Source organism: Corvus kubaryi, unplaced genomic scaffold, assembly GCF_017639235.1.
Source record: "Corvus kubaryi isolate FWS band 111438036 unplaced genomic scaffold, C.kubaryi_AGA036_p1.0 133, whole genome shotgun sequence".
NCBI lineage: Eukaryota > Metazoa > Chordata > Aves > Passeriformes > Corvidae > Corvus > Corvus kubaryi.
The window spans coordinates 6,842,564-6,867,500 of NW_024580667.1; the positions used below are offsets into that span (position 1 = coordinate 6,842,564).

At 34.4% G+C, this 24,937-nt stretch overlaps 1 protein-coding gene across 10 annotated transcripts in view; it reads left to right on the forward strand.

Annotated features, from left to right (window-relative positions):
• Positions 1–24,937, forward strand: part of DMD (dystrophin) — a 1,181,561-nt gene that overhangs the window by 453,721 nt on the left and 702,903 nt on the right. For all 10 annotated transcript variants that reach the window (XM_042035506.1, XM_042035543.1, XM_042035536.1 and 7 more), the window contains 7 exons: positions 942–1,130; positions 1,769–1,950; positions 7,619–7,769; positions 12,670–12,789; positions 18,734–18,835; positions 18,962–19,069; positions 24,557–24,736. In XM_042035506.1, the coding sequence (XP_041891440.1) occupies positions 942–1,130; positions 1,769–1,950; positions 7,619–7,769; positions 12,670–12,789; positions 18,734–18,835; positions 18,962–19,069; positions 24,557–24,736 (1,032 nt within the window). The remainder of the gene's footprint in view (positions 1–941; positions 1,131–1,768; positions 1,951–7,618; positions 7,770–12,669; positions 12,790–18,733; positions 18,836–18,961; positions 19,070–24,556; positions 24,737–24,937) is intronic.

A 24,937-nucleotide genomic window follows, 5' to 3' on the forward strand; every position in this document is an offset into this window, starting at 1 on the left:
ACTGCAATGAAAGGCTTTATTAGCTGCTGTGAGTGTTTTATTGGGACAAGTATATCAGTAGAAAAAAAAAATTGCTAGCTATAAAAACATTAAATGCCTTGGCGTGTGTATATATATATATATTTTTTTTTAATGAAAGAATAAGTATATTTTTATGTATAGTTTGTTTTTAAAGTAAAGTCCTAACAAAGTAGTTAAACTTGTTCAGAACTTTTTGAAAAACTTATGGGAAGGTATTTTCTGTAGCAAATGCATTCCTTGCTTCTCTTATGTCCTTGTTTTCTATTGTTATACTAATCAATAAATACTTGTTGATTTCTCTTGACTTTAAGCAGTAGACCAGAAATGGGATTTCTGTTCTCATAAGAGACACTCAGCTTCTAAAAAATAATTACAAGGTTGGCTTTTGCAGAAAAGAGAAATCAACAGTAATGCACTTTTGCTTGGTTTTAAAAAGTTATGATTTCACATTTGTTTTTGAGCTTTTTTGACTTCCTGGAATGGTTTTCACAAAATGTGTGTCTGTGGATTGCTCAAGCCTAGCATTGCATGTAGTGTAGAGGTTTGTTGGTTTGGGTTTTTTAAATGTCATGTTTTGCACATATTCTCTGCAAAGCCAGCAAGTAACTTGATATTTTTTTGAGTATATCATTTTATGAGCTGCTGTGGTAAATAAGTATCTCCCATTATTCTCATTATTCAGAACACTTGATAGGGATTTTGAATACCAGTGTAAAATAACTGATTGAATATGAGATTTTTTTTTAACTGATCTCGGTCAGTTAACTGATTTTGTAGTACTAAGTACTTCTATGTATTAGCCATCTGATTTTTTTTTTTTTTTTTTTTTTTTAGAATATAGTGGTGTTCCTTTTCTTCCTTTGTAGATCAGTCTGAGCAGATGCCATTTTCATTGCTCTTAAAATTTTGGTTTTGATCAGTTTTTAGGAAGTGTTGAAGAAAAGACATTCAGCACCGTGCGGATGGGGGCTAGAATGGATCTTGAAAACTACCAAACTGCTTTAGAAGAAGTGCTCACATGGCTTCTCTCTGCTGAAGATGCATTACAAGCACAAGGAGATATATCCAATGACGTAGAAGTTGTTAAAGAACAGTTTCACACCCACGAGGTACATGTTTATGCTAATCTTTCAGAATGTATTTCTTTTATTCTATTCTCTTTGTTTGTTTTTTGGGGTTTTGTTTTGATTTTTATTAATTTTGATTCAGAGAATGTAAACTGGAGATTCTGCTCTAGAGTCATAGACCCTTAAAATCCTCAAGTCCAACCATTAACCTAATACTGCCAAGTCCACCACTAACCCATGTTCCTGCTGCATCTACACATCCGAGGACAGTGACTCAACCACTTCCCTGGGAAGACCATTCTAATGTTTAAACATGCAGTGGAATGTTTTGTTTCCTAAAATCCAATCTAAACCTCCACTGGCGCAACTTGAGGCCATTTCCTCTTATTCTATTCTTTGTTACTATACCCACCTCATTGCAACCTTCTTTTAGGTTGCAGAAATCAGTAAGGCCACCCCTCAGCCTCCTCTTCACCAACTAAATAACTTTTTGCCCTTTGAAGAAAGTGAAAGTGTTTCTTTTTGGTTTATTTCTGGTTTATGTTACAAGGTTTTGGGAGGGGTTGAAAAAATTAAAAGTGAGGTTGAAAATCATGTTTGCAAAATGGTGCAATTCTGTTCTTTCCTTTCAAAGAATGCAACTTAAACCTGGATTGTTTGGGGTTTTTTTTTGTTGTCAGGGTTTCATGATGGAGTTAACAGCTCACCAAGGACGTGTTGGTAATGTTTTGCAAGTTGGAAGTCAACTTCTGTCAACTGGAAAACTTTCAGATGAGGAAGAGAATGAAATCCAAGAACAAATGAATCTACTTAATTCTCGCTGGGAAAGTCTCAGGGTAGCAAGTATGGAAAAACAAAGCAAGTAAGTAATATGTCAGGTGAAATAATATAGATTGATTTTGACTGAAACAATCCTGAACTTGGCTAACAGTTGGGATTTTCTTTCACTTCAATGTGAACCAAACTCCATCTCGTATCTGTTTTAACCTGAAATTTGATGTGATTTTGAACCTTGCATGTTGTTTGGAGCCTGGAAGCCACATAAAGCAGCAGCTGTCAGCAACTTGGACAGAGATAACACTTTAACCAAAATTTAGTTAACCTACCTCACCTTTTTCCAGTTGTTTCAATAAATATTGTGTCACACAATATTGAGCAACAAAGGAGAGAATCTTTGCAAAGATAAAAAAGGGAAACAGAAACCAATCTTTTAAGGCCTGTAAAACTCAATCCCACAAAAAGAATAAATGAGATCTTAGCGTTCCTGGAAATATTGCTGTGATTTTATCTGAGAACAAATTACACTATTTAAAAAAGAGCAAGTCCTACAGCTTACAGTTGAAATACAAGTAAAAGTAGAAAAATAATTAAATTAGAAAATTAAATACTCACATTAATCTTCAGAGGATTTTTAATGATATTATGTTTGATTTTGAAATTCTGATTTACATAGTACCATCTGGGATAAGAAATTCCATAAATGTAAGAGCTTGTGATTGTGCCACGGGGGAGTAATTTGGTTTACAGGATACAAAGATACACATGTATATTTTCTTACTTTCTTCATAAACATATATTGAATATATTCAGCTATTCATCTTGCTCCTCTTTGAGCATTTTCCATTTCTACCTTACCTTTTGGAGTTGAGGGGTTTGCCCACTGCATTAAAAAGCAAACCATGATTTTCAACAATTGCATGACATAACTCTCTTTCTTGAAATACGTTCTTACCAATTCCAAACACTTGTTTTCTTTCAGCTTACTACTGAGTATTGAGATTGTTTGTTTGTTCTGTCTTCCTTTGACTATAACATTGTTGATGGGTTTCAGATGTTTCAACCTAACTTATTCCAGTTTTAGTATTTTCTTGGAGAGAAAAATCTATGATGCTTTAGTGTGGGGAGTTTGTATTTGCCATATTTATTTTCATTTAAATCAACACGTGCAAGTAGCTACGTCTCCGAGTGGTACTTTGTTTACTTAAAATGTCCTTTAAAAACCAGTTGTTAAAGCCATCCCCCAGATGCAGCTATAGTCATTGCTTGGGGAATGTAAAGGCCTAGTATCTTCTGAAGCAGGTCATATTTGAGTAATATGAATTCAGTAGAAGACATAAAATGATAGGGGTTTCACAAAGGATGTTGTGCTACTATTTAATTTCCTATACAAAAAAAAATCTGTGATAAGTTCAATGAGATTTGGGATAGGGCAAGAGAAAATTTCTCAGGAGTGACCTACTCAGATATAGTTAATTCTGGCCTTTTGGTCAAACCCCTGTGTTTCAAGAAACCGGCCAGAGGATTATTAAAAGCTTCCATATCACAATATAATATATTTCTGGGTTATTACACATAATTTAAACTCTCAGGGTCCATCTTCTACTTCAGCTTAAAGCACAATCTTCTGAGCACATTTCTGTAATCTTGTCCCTAAGGCAACAGTGACATGTTTAGCCAAACAGAGATGGTTTTTGTGAAGATGAGAACAGCAAGGCTGTCTGACCTCTGTAATGGTAATAGGAAGTGTAAAAAAAGGTACCACACTTTACAGCCCAGGGAAGAAAAAAGCAAGCAATAAACAAGGACAGGAGGAAGATATACTGATAAAGATGCTATAAAAGTGAAAGGGTCTTAGAAAAAGTGATTTAGGAGGTCAGAATGTCAGAGGAGGTTTGGAACACAACAATGCCTTTGTGTAAAAGCAGCCCAGACTGGATTTCTCATGTATTCACTATGTATTGAAAGTCTTTGACTCCTCTAATAGGCAGTGCACTAGCATGCTGAAGGAAAACAGTCTGTTTTTTTAAATTTCTTCCTTCTGGCCTTTCTCAAACAGGATTCTGTATATTAAAGCATCTCAGTGATAAATATACCACTGTAGAGAAAAACAATGCAACTAACCACTTTACAGAGAATTCTATAACTTTTAAAACACATTCAATTCAATGAAAAAGGTTTTTTTTTTTTAAGTTGAAACTTATGAGAGCCATACTATAAACAAAGATTTTGGTAATCTCCTGAGATATATAAATAAGTACTAAACCCTCATATCACATGTCTGTAAAATGTCTGTAAAAGTGTTTTGAAAGCCAGGAAGTACCTGGAGAATGGTAAGAAAGAAGAAGCATTCTTTTGCTTAGGAATAAACTGTGATTGTTTTCTATGATTGTTTAATTTTGAAATTTGTACTCCTTACTTCAGAATAATATCAATATTATGTATATTAAGTAATTTTCATTTTCTTAAATTCAGTTTACTTTAACAGTTTTCTTGTACAGTTTATTTAATTTATTGCTAAGAGGATATCTCCAGGATGAAGCATTATACTTTATAATTGCTTAGTTTAGAACATCAAGTAAGACAATAAAATACACACTTGAAAGTGAAGGACTAAGATCTGAGATCCCTAATCCCTTTTGAACCATGGGCTTTATTAAAACAGGGTATCATCTTTCTGTGCTCTGTCTGTAATTAATAGAGAGATTAGGATGGAAACAACACTGTATGAGTTTTCTGGTGGTTTTAATCAATCTTTAATATATGATTTCCAGTTAAAAAAAACCCAAAAAAACAAAAAAACAAACCTGAAATCATACTACATCAGGAAGATCCGTGACTTTTTCTTCTTAGGAAAAACAAAAGCCTTTCACAGAGCTCCAAGTGTATCACCTGATACCATCTCAGTGCCATTCAGGACCACTGAGGTACCATTCAAGAAACACTTGTGACTAAAACCTTATTTAAAATCAAGCTTTCAAAAATTTTAAATTTGTTTGCAAGATTTTATTTCCATAAAGTTGGTTCACCTTGGTGTCTGTCTGCAGCCTCTCCCCTTTTCTGTATCCACTGCTCTACATTTGAAGATCTGCTCCATGCCCATGTACTCCTGAGGATTTGTTTGACCACTCCTTGCACTTGGTTTCACAGATTGCCTTTCACATTTTCTCACCTTTACCATTCCTGCTTCAAGAGACTCTGGTTTGGCTTCTCTTCCTATGATCACTAGTAAAACTTGATTATTTCTGTTTCAGAAGTCCTCAGACAACTTTTTTTTCTTCTATCCAGATGCAAGTGATAATCCTGGAATAAATTATTATTTTTGTTGACAACATTAAGGGGAAAAAAAAAAAGACAAACTTTTTTTTGTTGTTTTAACAGCTAATATTTTATTATTGAAATACCCAAGTCATAGGAGTTTTTGAATAATTCCTTTTGTACTTCTGCTTGAAAGTATCTTGTACATTCTTGTTACTTTTGGGATATTTGAAGTCTGTGTTTGTAATCTCTTTGATTAAAAGAAAAAAGATCCTTATTTAAAAAAAGTTTAGGAATGCAAAATTTATTATTTGCATAAACATCATAAAGCTTATTTTGAGAAGGTCTTTTATGTGATGACCCATTCTTTTTAAAGCAAAGGCCATTTCAGGGAGAGAAGACAATATCAGAGTGGTGGAGGTTCAGTTTTCTTTAGTGGTGAAGTACCCCAAGCAATCATTCCCCAGCCTGCATCATTCAAGGGTCCTTCCTTCCTTCCCAAGGCAGGACTTTGTATTTGTCATGGTTGAATGTTTTAAAGTTCCTCTCGGCCTGTCCCTTGTCTAAGAATGAAGTGTGAGTTAGCCAGGATAAATACAAAGTATCACTGGAAACTTAGTGATTCCTTTGCACAATATGAGTTAATGCTATGTATACAGTACTTTTTTTAACAATTATAAATAGCAAAGAGTAATTCAATAAATATTTAATCAGAGACTAAACATTTGAATAATTTTGAGAAGATTCAAAACTGGAAGCAATTTTTTTTCCCTAAAAATGTAAGGAAATAAATTACAGCCAACAATACAAGTGCTGAAGTTTCAGACATATATCTTAAAATATGAACAAGTTACGAGTGAGATACAGGATTTCACATATTACAGCTACATGATGATCCCATTTATTAAATCCTGGTCATTCAGAGGAATTTAAGTGAGTACCAAAAATTACCTACATGTACAATGTAATCTTCTGTGATGATTAGATTCAAAATTTTTAGGTATATCTGGGAAAATACAGAATGGTGCTTACTTTGGACATATTTAGACATGGATTTTCAAATTTATGTATTTCTGGGTTTTTTCAAACTGTTATGGGAAAATCCACAATTGTTTGGACAAGCTCATAAGTACTTGCTTTACTTGAGCATTGTGAAATTGTGACAGAAACTTCATGTTTGGGTTTGTGCAAACATTTCTTAAGGGTCATGGACAAGACCAATGCACTTTTCTGGAGCATTGTACTCACGCTGCACATCTGCCAGTCTGCACTTCCGCAGTTCCATGGGAGAAAATGTATTTAAAATAAGGTTTAAAATAACCTTGTGGGGAGAAATGTCAGTGTGAAGTTGAGTAATTCTAGGTGCTGTTGGTCATAGAGCTGAAAATCACAATAGCTTTCTAATTTGGGCTTACGTTTTCAAGTAGCCAACTGAGAAACAAGTGAATTAAAGTACAACTCTGCCATCTTTCTTACACTGTAATTTTCTCAAGTCTGAAAGTTCAACTCGAGTTCTGAAAGTAGTTTGCTGACTTTTTGCTGCAAGAGTTGTGCTTGAGAACTAAGTAACACACTAGAGCATACAATGGTTTCAACAAGCTCAGTATGACTGAGGAACAGTGACTTTGGTCTGTCAAATCTAAATAAAAAATTGCATGCTATGTGAAAGATGGATAATACAAAGGTGTTGTTTTAACTTCATTGCTCAGAAATAGTTAACACATTAAGAATGCTGTTGATAAGATGAAGATTTTATTTAGGAAAGTCTAGAGAATTTCTAAAGAAGCAAGGGTAAGTAGAAATCTGTAATGGATTTCTGGCCAGATTATTTTGGATCTATCTATATAATTTGATTTGGAAAAACTGACGTATTTCCTGCTTAATTTTTCAGAGTATTCTCTGTTGAATAACTGAAAATTTAATAATTTCTTCTGTTTAATATCCTAATTTAGAGAAAGCCTGGTAAGGTCAGCTGTATGAGCAGTTTTCAAAATACTTGTAGTGGTTAACAGAAGCTTTAAAAAAACCGGATAGTAGAAATTTTTAACTCCAGCTCTAATAGAAATGCAGCTGGAGGACAAAGCTTTAACAGACAGAATATTACATGGTGTAGTCAGTTGCTAAGGAAAAAGCTTCAAAACAGTTTGTCTAAATCAAAACTACTTCAAAAAATTTTCAGTTACTTTCTCCATAGAATCATAGAATTTACTGGGTTGGAAGACACCCATCGGGATCATCAAGTCCAACTGGCCCTGCACAGGACCCCCCAACAGTCACATCCTGTGCCTGAGAGCATTGTCCAAACACTCCTTGAGCTCTGTCCTTGGTGCTGTAACCATTGCCCTGGGGAGCCTGTTCCCCTTTGAAAAATACATATTTCTTCTATTCTGCCTTCAAATGTAACCTTGTGAAAATGGGTTAGTATATGGGGCAGATGTTTCTGCCTGTTGTTTTCTTCACTTAAAACTTCTAATTATTTTTTCTTTGTTTTACAGTTTACATAAAATCCTGATGGATCTGCAGAATCAGCAGCTGGCCCAGCTAGCTGACTGGCTGACAAAAACTGAGGAAAGGACAAAGAAAACTGATTTGGAGCCCTTAGGTCCAGATCTAGAGGACCTAAAGCGTCAAATAGAAGAACATAAGGTATGCTGTGGTATGCTTCCAAAGGCATAAAAAACAAATTGGGTGTTTGACATTTTAAAAGCTCTACACCTGCCATTAGAGCATAGCAAAGTAATATGAAGTCTTGGTTTAATATTTATTGTTCTGTACACTTAACAAGCTTTTGTAGACTTATTTTATCACAACTTTGAGTTTTATTCTGATATAAAAAAAGAATTGCTTTCTTTTTATATGTAAGCAATATACTAAAATATGCAAGGCAACTGTAACATCTTTTCATTACATTACAATAAATATGCATCAGCTTTTTTTAATGCCTGTGTTACTTCTTTTTGCGTCTTCTTTTTTCCCTTACATGTAGCAGCAATGATGCAGCAAAATACAAAGACCAGATAATTTTGTTAGGACTCTAGAGATTCTGAATATATATTTGCACTGAATATATATTACGCACTCTAAAATGCACTACTTTCTAACTGTAGAAAATACTTTTTGGTAATGTATTTAAATAAAAAAATAACAAACTAATGAATAGAATGTAAGATGGAATTTAGCCAATTTTCTTCCACATTACATGAGGGTAATTTTTTAATTGGAAGAATTAAGAACTAAAAAGTGAGAGAGGATTGCTTGTGTAATAGATTCATTCAATTTACTGGATTAGATTGCTTCATATTAATTTAGATTTAAAAATAAATTTAAATATGTGTCTATAGCACATGTTGATGAAGATAAGGAAACAGAAAAGTATAGAAAACAGAGATGATTTGTAATGTTTTAGAGATTTAATGTGATGACCTGTTAATGTTTCTGCATCGGTGGCTCAAAGCAGTTCTGTTCCATGCTATCTTGAGAGATTTTAACACCTGATGCTTCATGGTTTGTGTCAGTGCTAACCCAGGTTTTAGAGGGCAGATCATCCTGAAAAACAATTCAAACTGAAATCAGCTTTTACAGTTCTTTTAAAAAGAGGTCAGAAACTGCAAAAGACTTCATGATCCACTTGTGTGTTCAAGATGATTTCTTTGCATTCTGATTAAGGAGTGCTACTGAAGAAGAATACAAATTCTGCAGCTCCTGCTGCTGTTTGTGCTGTCTCTGCTTGCCCTGTGAGGAGACAATGTATTTCAGTATGTGGGTTTACTAGCTAGTGATATTTTCTGACATTAAATTTTCTTTTTAAAATAGACGGCAGGTAATTATGAAATGATAATTAGAGAAAGAAACAGGAAAGATTTTGAATACATCAGTACTGAGACTCAAATAACTTTACTCCTATTTCTATGCATTTTATGCTTGAATACAAACATAAAATGTAACTCTTTTATTTATGCAATCTCATTACGCTGCTTCTTTCTTATACTGAGAAAAATGGGTATTTACCTTGTATTTGAAGATTCTGAGCGAAGACATGCAGAAACTTCTCTTCCACGTAATAGTTCTTCATTCTTGGTGTGCTGAGTTAGTGAATATTATTTATTTATGTGTACTTTCAAATCTGTTTCCTGTGCAAGACACAGTTTAGCTAGAAATGATGGAAATAAAAGGTTTTGGGTTTAATTTTAATTACATTTGCATTCATTTATCATTTACCTTATTCAGAAGTCAAAGTACAGGGTTTTCCACTCTTTCAATTATTGAGAGAAAATTTCATATAATTTTATTGTGTATTATATATAGCAAAGCTACCTCCTACATCAAGGGCTAAAACAATGGAATTTTAGTAGGACAGTTATTGCTTCGTTGTTAAACAAGCACAGAAAAAAATCTTACATGCTTCATATTTTCATTTAGTCTCACATGACTCTGGTTGTATCAGGAAACAATGTTTGGTAAATTCATATGTGGAACCAAAAGTTAGAAGATCTAAAAGGCAAGCATCATTTCAAATGAAACAGACTTCAGCAAAAATGATAGGTTTGGGTAGTTGTCATCCTGTCTCTGTCTTCTCTTTACCTTCATAATTTTGCCTTCTCCTCTTTACCTGTTCATTAGCAGGTACTTTTCACTCTATTTAATTCATGTTATGTATCCCCCTTTGACTTATTATTTCCATACATCTAATTTCATTATTCTATGCATTTTAAAATGACGTTGCAAAAGTATTGGTCTTGCGTTCTTGTGACTGACATTTCAGTTTCCCTGCTGAGTTATATTAAAAAAAAAAAAAAATCACTAATGTGTATTGGAAATGGCACCCAACACTCAGACCAGAGAAAGAACACAACATTCTTTCCAGCATCCTGCTTAGTTCAGAAATATATGAGGTTAATATCTTGATAGTACTGAAAATTTTCTGAGTGGACTAAAGTAATGGTGAACTCTAGAAAGTTTTATATCATTAGAAAGGTACAGAGTTCTGGTTAAAAATCTGGCACAGTCAATATATTTTGGAATAATAGTTAAACATTTCAGTAAAGAAGTATTATTTTTTAAAGTAGTGCTTTAAGTATTTTGTCTCGTGTTACAATTATGCCTTTCTTAAAATTTTGTAAAGGGAGAAAGCTACTTTTCAGTAAAAATCTAGGGACTATTGGGCTGTCCAAGCAGAATATCATATTGGAAATGTTATAATTAATGAAAAAACTTTGCTTTTAATTGCACTGGTTTTATTATTCCAAATGATTATTATACCATATATAGTTAGTAGATTGCTATAGTTTCATTAACTTTCTAAAAACATCTAAGCCTTTTTAGTGCTAGGATTTTAGTGCTTCAAATTAATTCAAAAGCTAAGATGAGACACTTCTTCAGTGTCCAAATATCAGGATGGATTTGTCTTTGGATACTTGTATGACTTTGGTAGGCATTTTTATTCATTTTGAACTAGATTATGTTGGAGTGGTTTAAGTTGTTGTCTGATAGATAGGAATTAAAGGAATTGTGGAGTTTTATGAGTTTCTGTTGTTGCTATCTTTATTCATCAACATCTCTATCCATCTCACATTTTAAGTACCTGAAAATTTGCTATGTCTTTAATAAGCTCATGACAGCTTGTTAGAAATTTCCATTTAAATGATTTGAACAGAGTGTGCTCTTGCCTTGAAACTGTCCATCATAAATTCCTGTTCCAACAAGATCCTGTAAACAAACAATTTTCACCAATGAATTTCATGGTAAAAATAGACATTTGGGTTATAAAGAACAGTCTTTTACCTCAGAGTAAATTGAATCTTCCTGAGGATTAGCTAATGACTCAACTTTCTGGTTCATCTGTTCCATGACTTCTCAAGTCTTTCACAATGTGTGTGAGACTCCCACTCCCAAAGTGCCATATACTCCTGCACTTGCAGAGCATTGCTAACTCTGGTTTTGTTCTGGGACGCCATCTGTCAGATTCCAGCTAATAAGGAAATAAAAGTCACCTTGTCCATGGCTGTAGACTTACAGAGAAATGAATTTGTGTGTGGCTTAAAGAGGGGGTTAAACGTGGGGGAAGTGAGCTGTATTATACACTCTGAGCCATGTGTGCTCTGCCTTCTCTTCCCTATCAAGTGCTGGGTCACAAAATGTTGAGAAGTCTAAATTCCAGGGATGGTTCTAGCAATCTGTGTACTTCACAGTCCTTGAGAATTGTTTTATAGTCTAGTTCTCTGAAGCAAATGGTACTCACAAGCATGAAAGTCAGAAAAAGATTCTTATATTGTCTCAATATGACCATGAAAAAAATTAATTCTGAAATGTGTGGTAAGATATTTATGCTCTAAAAACAAAGTAGTCTGGGAATTCCTTTGCTATTGCTTATAACCACATTATGTTTTGGTTTTTAAATTGTCACATAAAAATAATGTGTCTTAGGAAAAAGAGATTTAGAATGCATAACATCTTCAGCAAGGACTTCTTCATACCTGAGTGAATTACTCTGCATGAAAAAGCAGCAGAAAACCATGGCATGGTGAAATTTAACATAGTTGATAATACAGTCAAGGTTTCTTTTGTGACAAGGCCATGTTATTTTTCTGACTGTAACTATCCCAGTATATGTATTAATCCTTAGAACACACTTGGCTGAAGTATTGAGGACATAATCCAGGACTTTGGTTGCCCCCATTCTTTTGTTGTTTGAAACAAGTTAGAGACACCTAAAAAGTGCATCAGGCAAGATGGAATCCTGGATACCTTGGGGTTTTTTTTTCAGGGGGGTGGTATTAGGTCTTCTCTGTGGTTTTAATTTTCAGTACCAACACCAATTTAGTGCCTTCCATTTTTGTTGTTTGTCCTCAACAAAGGAAGGAGAAAATAGATGTGGCTGCTCAGTTCCCTGGTGCCAGCTCTGGGCTGGTTTGGATTTTATCAAACTGTAGTGAAGGAGGGGTTCCATTTTTATGGCAACTGAGAAGAAAAAAAAAGAACGGCAAGAAAGTTTTTCCTCAGACATGCAGAAATCATGAAATGCCTTTGCTTCTTGCTTAGTTTCCTGGTTTCTGCAGTGAGTGAGACTAGGGTGCTACATGAGTCTCCTAAAGGTGGGTCACCTCCTGAGAAGTTTTCTCCTATGTAAGTAATATTCTAGGGCTGCCAAGCTGAGGTTAGTATGTGGTTGTTTAATGAAAACCATGTAATTTTTAATGTTCTTACAATTTTGAAAAAATTAAATATTTTCATATATTAATATGAAGTACAAAATTGAATTCAGTGGCAATTTAAAATCTTCAGGCATGTATGCATATTATGTGAATATCCATAGATCAGCTACATAAACTCACTATATCATCTCTCACGCTATATTTTCAGTCTGGAATATTGTGATAAGAGTTAGGACTTGTGAGTGAGTAACTTTAAGCTCTGAAATTCTCATAGTTGGTAGTTACGTGAGTTAATCAGTCAATGGTACACTATTTTGGTTGTTTTGGTTTTTTGTTGTTTGGGGTTTTTTTTTTGCTTTGGAACATGTTCTCTAACATGTATGCTTTAATTATAGGCATTTCAAGAAGATCTGGAGCAAGAACAAGTCAAGGTGAATTCCCTAACCCATATGGTAGTGGTGGTGGATGAAAACAGTGGAGATAGAGCTACTGCTGCACTGGAAGAGCAGCTTCAGGTAATGACTAAATGGCAGTGCTGGTCCCAAAAATTTGAAACAGGAAATTTTTAAAATCAGCAAAACCAGATAGTGAATGTGTACAGGATCATAATTGGTAGACAAACAATTGTTATCAAGAAATATTAAGATTATGCTATATTTTTCTAAAGCACTTTTGGGGGGAAATTCATGATTTATTTCCCATTATGTTTTCATGGCCATGTTTCTTAGGAAATGAAAGGAATAATCACTCAATTGTATTTTCTAAATACAATTACTTGAGTATCTTTAAAAGAGTGACATATTGGAGATACAATTGTGATAGAGCTAGCAGCCAAGATATTCTAAATGTTTGTCAAATATTAGCTTGCTCATAATAAAATCTCACTATTTCACTTGCATCTTTAAGAAGTTGCTACTGCTGTACTATTTATATTCCAATGCTCTTACTCTAACTTCTGAATGAAATTGCACAAATGAAAGTGGATAATTAATGTTGAGATACATTGAAGGAGGGTTCTCTTGTGTTGGTGGTCAGATGTCCAGGGACACAGCTCAAAAGGAATTGCAATCTTACAACCAAGATTCCTTCTATTTTTCTCTTTCAGAAAGGAGAAAGTGTTTTTCTTTCATTTTGCTCCATTACTCAAGAAAATAAGAGTTTGTGGGTTTTAAGTCATTAAAACCCAAGGTTTTTCTAGAGAAGCTATCAATACATTCAGTGTAGCACAGGCAGATACCTGTGTGCTGTCTTGAATGCAGCTAATTTGGGTACCAGTACCAGTAAATCAGTAATTGGTTTGGAATTTAGTGTAGGTTTGGCTAAGATTCTGAGCACTGCCACTTCAAATATAAGTCTCATTTTTCTCTACTGCAACTACTTAGTCACTCAAGGAGCACAACCCAGCCAAGATAACAATACAGACTCTACTGATCCATAATTATTAATTCCTTTTGACTTCATCTTAAATGTCAGAACTGTGGTGTACCTGCTCAAAATAGTCTTAACCTTCCAGAATTTCTTGCCAGCCAGCTCCTTGGAACTGTTCAGTGGAATAAAGCAGATTGCTAGCAAGAACATGGCTCCAGAAGCTAAGCTAAACTTGTAAAATATCTTGAATGGAAGAAGAGAAAAAATAATTAACAGTATTTGATATTTACAGCACTTCATGAATTAGAAGATGTAGAAGTGAGAATTTTTAATAGTGTGAAAAACAAATGAAAGGTTGTTGGATTATTAGACATTTAATCTAATTTCACGTCTTCAGAAAGAAGAATTAAGGGAACATCAGGTGATACAGCTTCATCTCTTATTATTACAATGGTTGGAAAGTTACCATTAGTATCCTGTGCAACATCTGCAGCTGACCCATATTGGAATAAAACCTGAAATAGAACTCAGACATTACTGCAATACCTTAAAGAAACAAAATGAATAATGAATGTAGATGAAACACTGTGGAAATACACCATTTGTATCTCTACTAGCGGAGAAAGCACCTGTTATTTGGAAAAAGTGTTCCCAATTGCTACTGTCTTGGAAAAAGTATGTTCCTTGAAGGATGCTGGCAAGACAGATCCTGAGTCCCCTCACCCTACAGCACAGGCCTCCTTTGAGCAGTGCATGCAGTGGTGTGGAACAGTCAATTTGCTCTCCTGTTACATCTTTTATTCACAATCTCTTACAGAAGAATCTGAAAGAAAAGTTAATAATCCCCATGCTCTGGAAGTCAAAGAATATGGAGCAATATTACAGATGTTAATAAAACCCAAATACAGATATAAAGCTGTAGAGTTTAGAGTGTTAGGGAGGTTTGGAAACTTTCATGCTTTAAAGCCCAGAAGAACTGAGTTACCACAGTCCACCTGCTCTCCTAGTGAAATGTTACACCTCTTTTTCTGTGTACAGAAATTGTTTGGAAGTTTTTTTTCATATTGCATTCTGAATATAAACACAGGAGATAAAATGTGTTGGCAGGCACAACCATTAGAGCATTTGACAAAAAGTCCAAAGGAGAAAAGTTCCCAAGCTTGATTATGTATCTGTCAGTCAGACTTCTAAAAGTAGAACAAAACAAGAGCATGAACTGTCAGACAAAAGAGCTTAATAAGACTGGCTCACTGAGATGCTGGTCAGGATCAGATTAGGAAGAAAATGAGCAGTTATTTCCGTGTAATAGTCAAAGATGCATTTTCCAAGCTGGTGAAATTCTGTTATGCTTTTCTTTTTGAGGTGGTGATTCCTGAAATATTTTCATATATATAAATATCTGTGTATGTATTGCATTTTTTTTTTTTTTTAATATCTGTGTAAGACATTTTTTTAAAGCCTAAAATGAACTTGTTGAGATTTTAGGTCTCAGGAATGTTGACAAGAATCTATGCTAATTTTAAATGAACTGTATAGAAGTTCTTAAGTTTTATTGCCTATGCATAAACATATCTATTTAAGAGGCAATTAATGACAAAGAAGTCAAAAGTGTCCCCTGAAACAAATTATCCATTGAAAATTTAACTGTTCTTGGAATAATAACAGCAAAGAAAATTGCAGGGTTTTTCTTAGAAACAGCTGTCCCCCTAAGGTACTTTGAGAGGCTACAGCTAGACTGGGTGAGTGTGAATATTAAAACTTCTTTTACATTACTTTGCTTACTTCACATATCAGTATGTGACATGTTGAGAGGCTCTGTTTATGCTGCTACTGAGAACCAACTATTTAGACTTAGAACTCTGAGACCCCAATTAAAATACGTCCAAGGATTTACCAAGGCAGCTGCTGAATAAGGCTCAAATCTATATTTAGTGCTGCAAAATCAAACCACTTTACTAGCAAATCTGTTGTACTCTGACTCGATTCTACAGGAAAAATGTGGGACATTATCTTCATCTCCGAGATGGCTGGATAACATACAGAAGCCATGAATGCAGGGAGATTTTTTCCCCTAATTGTACCCAGCAGACAACAGGTCTCTTAAGGACTCCTGTGGGCTAGCTCAAATTAGAGGCTTCCCCAGGCCTCAGGGGTCAGGTTCTGGGCTAGAAAGAAATATGTTTTAAGTGTATCAAATGCTACTTGATGGCTTATTCCTCTGCTGGGGGAAAGGAGCTGAGAGTGTAATTTCCAGGATTATATATTCATATTATTCAGGGTACTGTCCTTTGATTGAAGATGATATATGGGTAGTTCCTGTAAAAATACGTCAAAATAAGTGAGGAATTTTAAAGAATGAATAAGCTATTTCAGTTGACTCACTAACCACTTATGGCAGGAACTTATGTCCTATGAACTTCAGGGATTTCCAAGACCTGCTCATCACAACAGTATGATATTCCTGGTTGATGCCTGGGAAGTTGAAATCTCCCATAAGGACAAGGGCTACTGATCTAGAAATTTCTCCTAACTGCCTGTAGGATAACTCATCGGTGTTTGCATCCTGAGCAGCCTGGAGTTCTCCATCCCAGGTCCTCAAACGTGGGGCTCATTCCACCAAGTCTCATTAATACCAAAGATATCATAGCTGTGGGGCCTGACCAGTGCTTCCAGTTTGTCCTGTTTGTTTCTCCAACTCGATGTGTTGGTGCATGAAGTGTTGAGCATTTCAAAACTGCACACAAAACTTATTGTTATATAGTAGAAACTCTATGGATGGGCTAAATAGTCTGTTCTAAAGAGTTAATTTTGGATATAGGGAAAAGCATTTTTCCACTTTTTCCTCATTATTTTAAAAAGGTGGATAGCTATACCTGATTAGAAAAGCATTAAATGCAGGCTTGAAGTACATTATTTCACTCCAGTGTTTCCAAGAGTTATGTTTGTTTTACTCATTTTCTCCTGTTCTCAGGCTTCCTTACTTTGACCTTTTAGCAGACTAGAAATATTTCATCTTCTGCTTCTGATAGTCATAAGGAACATTCTTTCAGTATATTTGAGATATTGTATGATGATGTATATAGAATACAAGTCTATATGGATCTGAGTAGAAAAAAAATCTTCTTTTGCATGCAGATTTCTCTAAAAATTCAAGTTAGGGCTGTAAGAAAAAGCATTTTTTTACAGGATGGCATTTTACTTGTTAGTGTGGATTCAGTCAATTTCTCTGAAAATTTGTTTTCCCAGGTGTTAGGAACACTTGCTGAAGTCTGAGTTTCTGGGCATCACACAGGCAACTGTTGGATGTGAATAGAGAGTTAAAGTTGAGCACCCTGTGATTTAGTATAATAACTGCTTTATAAATAACAGTCCTGACATGATATTTCAAACTTGGAACTTCATATTTTAAATCTATTCAACCCAACACTGTATCTTGGTCTCATGGTTGTTATGGTCTCTCATGAGATATAACTAGATTTAAGATAGGTCATAGAATCAGCACTTCTTTCAGTGCAGTTACTTGGTCATTTTGCTTACTTTATTAAAATAAAAGATCTTGTCAAATTATTGAGAAAAAAAAAAAGAGTAGGTTTTGTGGCTCTTTGAAGTCATATGCTGAAAACAGTATTTTGTATTAACATTTTTGCTGTGCAAATCAATATAGTTCTCAGAGTTAATGCAGAGCCAGATATTTGATCTTGTTCTCTTGAGGTTTTGGTGTTTTCTAGAGGACTGAAAAAAAAAAAACCTTTTTATGGTATACCACAGTGATAATTGATGGAGATGTTATTACAGTTGTTGAGAGAAAATTGTGTTTTTTCATGGGAGTCATTAAGAAAAGTCTGCTGCTTGAATGTGAGATATTTAAAAGTTACTCAGGTATGGGGATTTTAATAAAGTAGCTATGAGGAAAGATATGATTATTGAATTAGTAATTAGCAAGGTAAAAAATGTTCAATTGAATATTTTTATGGTTTCAGTGTCCACTAAATGGAAAATTGTATCTGCTGACTTTTTACTGTGAAATAAAACTGTTAAAGCAACAAATTCAGATGGCATTCTGAAGTTTTATCTTTCATTTCCTAGGAGGTGAAACTTAATTTTTTTATTTCTGATAGAAAATACGGTTCTAATTGTTATCCCTTGGTTTTAAGAATCCACTATTTGGATGCTACATTTTTGCTAAAATTAAATTATAATCTCTATGAGGAATATGTAAATGCAAAAGATACAGCATTATATAATATCTCAAATTATAAGGGACCCATAAGAGTCCTGAAGTAAATAACTAAATATGAAAAAGGAAGAAACTACTATCTTTTTGTCAGGATGTGTTTCTGAAGTGGATGAAAAATTAAGAATGCAGTAGTTTAAGTATCTTTCAGATGTTTATAAGAGATTTTTTATTTTGGAGCAGCTGAATAACTTGCATCTGATGCCCAGGGGTAATCAAGTCACTATAAATCATTGCAATAAAAGTGTTGTATCATCAGCTAAAATAAGGGAGAAGAGAAAAAGGTGCTGTTTTATGTAATATAAATACGTATGTTGTAGCATATGCTACAAATACCTGGGAAACCTCAGTGGGATTTGTGCTGGTGTTGAAGTTTATATGGGTGGGGTTTTTTCCACTGCAATATTTTAAAAGAGGTAAGAACTTTGACCAACTGTACTGTAGTGATGCAGCTTAAAAGCCAAATGCTTTTTTCTTTGACCACACCTTAGGGACATCATTTTTATGTTTCAAGTAGTTCTGTTTTGGGCATCATAAAGTTTTGAAACAGAATGGGTTTTTGAAAGTGTAGTACTAGAGACTTGCTAGAAAACTGTCTGTAGATTAGTTTTAAAATATTCTGTCTTTAGATCTATTGCTTTCCCTTTTCTCTCCATTTTGGTTTTATTTCAAATGATGCTAAAATCCAATTCAGTGTGACATGCAACATATTTTAAGGGCATATGCTCAAAAAAAAAGTGAATTAGGAAAATATTTCCATTAAAAAATTGTAATGCCATTGGGAAAACAGCTTTTCTTGTTTAGGAAGAAAAGAGCAAACAAATGCAAAATTCTCTTTTGTGTTTCTTTCTCTCCAGCACTTTGGAAAACGGTGGGCAGCCATCTGTAGATGGACAGAAGAGCGATGGGTCCTCCTGCAAGATATTCTTCGTAAATGGCAGCATTTTGCAGAAGAGCAGGTGAGTAGCTTTTTAGCAGTTATAAACTGGAATGTTCTTCAAAATATTATAGGAAATATAATAATATATATATAGCATATATAGGAAAGGCCTGACGGAAGCTTTTTCTCTCCAATTTTATTTCAGTGCCTTTTTGATGCATGGCTTACTGAGAAAGAGGATGCTGTGAGCAAAATTCATACAACTGGCTTTGGAGATCAAAATGAAATGCTGACCAATCTAAGCAAATTAGCTGTATGTATATTTTCATTCTTCTCTTTTATGTTCAGCTTCCTTAATCTGAGTCTGAATGCACATGGCTTTACCACACTCTCACACTGTATGGTTTAACAGAACTTCTGTTTCATACTTTGGGACTGGGCATTGCCTCCTGTGGATAGAGTAAGTTGGTTCATAGCCTTGCTGATAAAGGAACCGGTTGATACAGGAGTTTTTCTTGGTTGCATCTTCAGTCAAAAGCTCATGAAATAAAATAGCAATGGGGTGTCTTAAAAATACATATACTTTTATAGTGATAGTTTCTTTGTTGATGCTGTTGGTGTGTGTACTGTGTGTGAGACTCAGTTGATAGACATCTGTGCAAAGGCAAATGCATAGTAAGTACTTACCATACAGCAAACCCTGTCGTATGTTCCTTGAACTTCAAAAAGCTAAAGGCTCAGAATTTATGAAATGTTGAAATTAGTATTACTTTACAGCTATACCTCAGCATCAGAAATGTAGTTACATGCACAAGATGCACCCTTTTCACCACATCCTCCACCTCACTCCAGCAAATGCTCCACCGTGCATGGTCTTTATGGAGGGAATTTAGGTCTGGCTGTGCCTGTAGAGGTGAGAACCTTGTTGCAGCCTAGACTTACCAATGGCTTTGCAGCAGTAGGACCTTTGTAAAGAACATGATATGGTATGTGCTATTTCTGTATGCAATCATGACTGTCTCTGCATTTAGAGGAAAGGAAGCAGTCATGTCCATGCTTTGGTGAAAATAGGTAAATTATTGCTCTATTAGGAACAAAACTGGTAATCTTTTCAGGCAGGAACAGTTCTCTATTATTAATTAGATATTAAGTAATAAATATAATGGCATACAATTAATAATTATACATTAGTCATTAATTGTTACTGGATATACATATCTTGGTTATGTATATCTAAGGCTCAACCTTAGATTTTTAAAAATTAATTTAGGATTTATGTCCTTCTCATCATTCTGCATTAAAAAGTAGAAACATTCTGGCTCTGGGTTAATAAAAATACCATGATGTTTCTGAGGTTTAAGTAACTGTGATGTTTCTAAAATTTGCTCTATTTTATCCTCACATATACAAATGTATAAAGCTGAAAAAAAAATGTACTTACAGACTGATGGTTTAATTCCATTTTAGCTGGTCCAGAATTATTGGTAGATGTTCCTTTGATTCATAAAATGACTCAGTCATTAATGTACAAACCAAAAGATTGATTTTTAGCATAATCTTGACACATTGTAATTATTACACTGCCATATATTTTTTTTTCTCCTCTCCTTTCTTTTTCCTTCTGCAGCTCCTTAGGGTTTAGTAAAAATATGCATTTAGAAGTACAGACTTGGATTTTGATTAAAGATTACTTAGGATTAAGTCAATTTCTTTGTAAAGGAAGGAAAACGTGTATTTGCCTCAGTGTGTATACTTCTTGGAAATTCTAACAATCTAACACGTGAGCAATCTTGAAGTTGACTTCAAGCCAGGCTTTTAACACGTAATGGATTGGAGACAACTCAGCATGCTTTAGAGTTCCTTCATGAAGAAAAATGTATTACAAGAAATTCAAATTTATTCAAATAATTTGTACTTTTGGATTTCAGAAGGTTGCTAGAGGACATAGGTACAGAAGGTTGAAATGTTTGTCACAAACTGTGAAGTAGCAGACTATTAATGGTTTGCAAGTCTTAAGCATAGGGCCAGTTTGGATACTTTTCAGAATTGCTTAAAAATATGATGTTAAGAAGGAAACACTTTCGTAATATTTTAATAAGTTTCATTAATGAACTCTTATGAAGTTAAAATTATGTTAAAATTATGCTGCCAGTTTAAATTGTTGCCCATTTTTGTCCTGAAATAATTGTGGTCTTTCAGGAAACTGAGTGAACAACATAAAATAGTAAATAAAGTGATTTTTCCATATTCCTGAACATCAGCAAGAATCATGTCATCCTTAACAGAACAGGTGGAGTTTATTAATTGCAACTTAATCTTTTTTACACATGAGTAACTTTGGTCTTTTCAGAAACATGATTCATAATGCAATAGTTTAAGTGTGTAAATATTGTTTGTATAGTAGAAGAACACTGCCTCTTTAGTGTCTTTGATTTGCATCAGAAAAATATCTTTTACTTTTGGAATTCCTCTATCAGGTTTTAGACTGAGTAGCAGTTGTTACCAAATTCCAGGGAGTATGTGTTTTGACATTCACACAATGCCAAATTGACAGAAGTTTAGTGTATGACAATTTACTATTTTTATCTTGTCTGAATCTTCAGGAATTTGTATTAATACATCAGCCACATGAAATTTTTTTGCAGGGAATATATCCTCCTGCTCTTGGACTGGCTTTTAGAAATAGGGAAAAATGGGATCAAGCTGTCCTGACCCTGACATGCATGTCGTGCCTGTCTTTTGGTGTATTTTATTTTGGACTTAGACACGTGTTTGAATGTGGCAGAGGAGAAGCTGTTACTCTTACAATTAGACCTGAATTGTGAAAGTGAGTCTGTGACGGAAGGAAAATATTTATTTTCCCTTAGTATAAAAGTGTTTATATTCTTAACAATATGATAGCTTGGTCCCTCACTTATTCAGTCATTTCCAGCAAGAAATTACAGCATTAGCTGCTCCTGTTAGACCTTAAGAATTTTAAGTTTGATATTCTAATATGGCATAAGAGCTTCCAGCCTATGTTTTCTGCATCTCTTACATGTAGAATGTGGCCAGATTAAGGTTATGTTCTTTTGCCAAACTCCTAAGCCCGAAGGAAATTTCTGAAGGTAATTTATTAAACCATTTAGAATTGCGACTGTTGATTTGAAATTCTACAACCCTCCTACACGGCCCTAAGCATTCTAAAGTGATCAAAGTGAAATAAGTCTGTTTAGATACTGTTCACAGTAGGGAAAACTTGACTTTCATATCATATTAATATCTACAGGTGGGAGCTTGCTCCAGTGTGGGCGCTCCACAGGGTCACAATTTCCGTCAGAGCACATCTGCCTGTTCTGGCAGTTTATTTCAAAGGATTTATTCAGTATTTTTATGTGAAAATTTATCTTGTCATTAACTCTCTTCTGGGATCTTCCTAGTTTAAAGGTCAGAGAAACTATTTAGCAGGTAGTTGCTCCAGTTCTTAAAATAGTTCCTTAAAATAACTGAGGTTTTTTTGGTTTTGGGTTTTTTTTTTTTTTTTGGTTTGGTTTGGTTTGGGTTTTTTTGTTTGTTTTTTTTTGTTTGTTTGTTTTTTTTAATTTTCCACTTACTATTTATTCACAGACACTATAATTGTCTCTTTAATTCTTACACAAGATGCAGGGTGAAACAGAGCATAGACTGAGCTGGAAGATGTGATGCACTGAGAATGTAGAATTGAGGTGAAATTTTGGTGCTATGTATGGCATATCTATGTCATATTCAATTTTTTTCTTTTAGAAAAAATACTGAGAGCTATTGCAAAGGTATACAAGATCTACCTCTACATATTTATAGTGTATGTTCCATTAATATAGAGTTAAATCTTTTTTTGTTTCACCTAATGCTTTTTTCTTTTTTTAACCTATAGAAAATAAGTTAGATATTACACGATTTTTGACTGGAATAAATTTCTTCGCAGCTGAAAACTTACTTTACAGTGGGTGTTGCTGGTTAGACTATTGCAGTAAGCAAAGTTTTTGATCTTTAATGAAAAGAAAAAAGCAAGAATTAAAAATTTAAACACCCCAAAAATAGAACCACATTACCAAAAATAAGGAAATCACTTTATAACATTCAAATATCAGGGCTTACAGTATGTACTCAACAGAAGTTATGACTGATATATTTGATAATTAATTTCATAAAGCAAACTTCAATGTCTTGTCTTCTGAATTGGCAAATTACATATTTTGCAGTTGCTATTATTATTTTAGGTCTATTCTTGTACTGGAAAAAAGCCCAAAGCATATTTTTGGTTATTGTGGCACACTGACAGGTTTTTAATGAAGAAATATGAAAACAGAATCTCCCAGTATAGTTTTCCAGATTGACTGTAGCTATCACAAAAGCATATTAAGTTGTAGTGAGCAGTATCTTTGAGAGAAATTTTTAGCATCCTTCCCTTTGTGTTTCACATCCCACTTGTGCTCCAAGTATCTTGGATTGATGCTGAACTCTTTGGTGTTGTGAGCTGGGGTGGTTGGAAATCAAGCACTGCTCTTCAGAGCTAAGTAATGTTTCACAGGATACCGTTTTTTATTATTCCAGTCAGTGTGTATGGTGGCTTCCACATGAGCTTTTTCTGACACTGTAGGCGTAAAAAAAGGTCAAATATAGCAGTGCTTGAAATTTAACATGCTAAACCTGTTTACATCTACTTTCCTCCATCTGTTAGAATCTCCTACTACTCTGAAAACAGATTCTTCAGTATAAAGTTAGCTTCTACTTCTCAAGGATGTATCAATTTAAATTTTGATATTAACTGTACCTACCGTTAGTAATTACAATGTTTCAAACCAAATCTGATTAGAAAGAGTACTGATTACAAAGACAAATCTTTCTTTTGCTGAGTTGTATTTTTAATTACAATTTTGGATTATATAGCTGTAGAAAAGTATATGTAGACTAAATTCTGTTGTCTAACCACTTGTTTGATTATCCCTGTCATGTGTTGGGAATTAGAATGCAATCCACAACTGCATGGGAAAGTTCAAAATTTGGCCATGGTCAGCAGGGTTAGGGTGTAGAGAACGAATGTTTAAGGAATGGAAATCAGTGGAGTAAAGCAGTTAAGGCTTTGAAAAGTAAACCCAGGTAAGAACTGAAGCTATGAATGATCCTTGGATTTGTGAACAGCCTGTTTTGAACAGCCTGTTTGTGAACTCCTGTTTCTCAGGAGTTTCAAGGTCCCTTGGCAGTGTTTTTTTTGTTTTTCTGTTTGTCTGGGCTTTTTTTGTTTTGTTTGGGTTCTTTTCTTTTTTTTTTTTTTTTTTGGGGGGGGGCGGGGGTTGGGTTTTTTCGTTTGTATGTTTTAATCCTGGTTTGGATCAAATACTATTTTTCTAGGAAACTTTTTTCAATATGCAATATATAGCAAAGTACATTGAAACTTTAAAGAAAGGCTGTTTGACATGTAATTACATGATATCGGTGTTAGCATTGGTGCAGTTTTAAGGCTATTCCTGTAAGACAACTGTTAGCTTTTTGATTCATGTCACCACCTGAAGCCTGCTGGGAGGTTTGGAGTTGCCCCACCTGCCATATTATGTTGCTTTGCAAAGTGCAATGTGTGCATTCCACTATGTAAGCTCTGCCAGTAGTTTTTATGGTAACAACATCATGGAATTATAGGAGCCCTTACCCATTTTCAGCTCTTTATGATGTTCTCCTCATGATTTTTCTTCTAAGTTTGTTGGATTCCTTTTTTGTGACTGTTTTGGTTTGGGGTTTTTTATGTAAGAATGTGTGTTCTTCCTTCTGTTACTTTGTTTAACAGATTCTAAAAGGAGATCTAGAAATGAAAAGGCAAATGATGAGTAAGCTGAAGTTGCTCAGCCAAGATCTCCTCGTAGCTGTGAAAAATAAAGCAGTGGCTCAAAAGCTGGAAAGTCGTCTTGAAAATTTTGCCGAGCGCTGGGAAAGCCTTGTGCAGAAGGTGGAGAGCAATTCTAAGCAGGTTTGTAAAAACCGGTTTTATCAGTTTGTGACAATCAGATCCTTTGACAGTCAAATGCTTGAAGTAGTTTTGGTGCTGTTTGTCATCTTGTTTTAATTTTTTCCCCTGCATGATTGCTTAAGACATATTTTATTTTTAGGACAGCATAATACAAATGTAATATAACTTTCCAGAATTTTATTTCTCTCTTTAGTTTTTAAT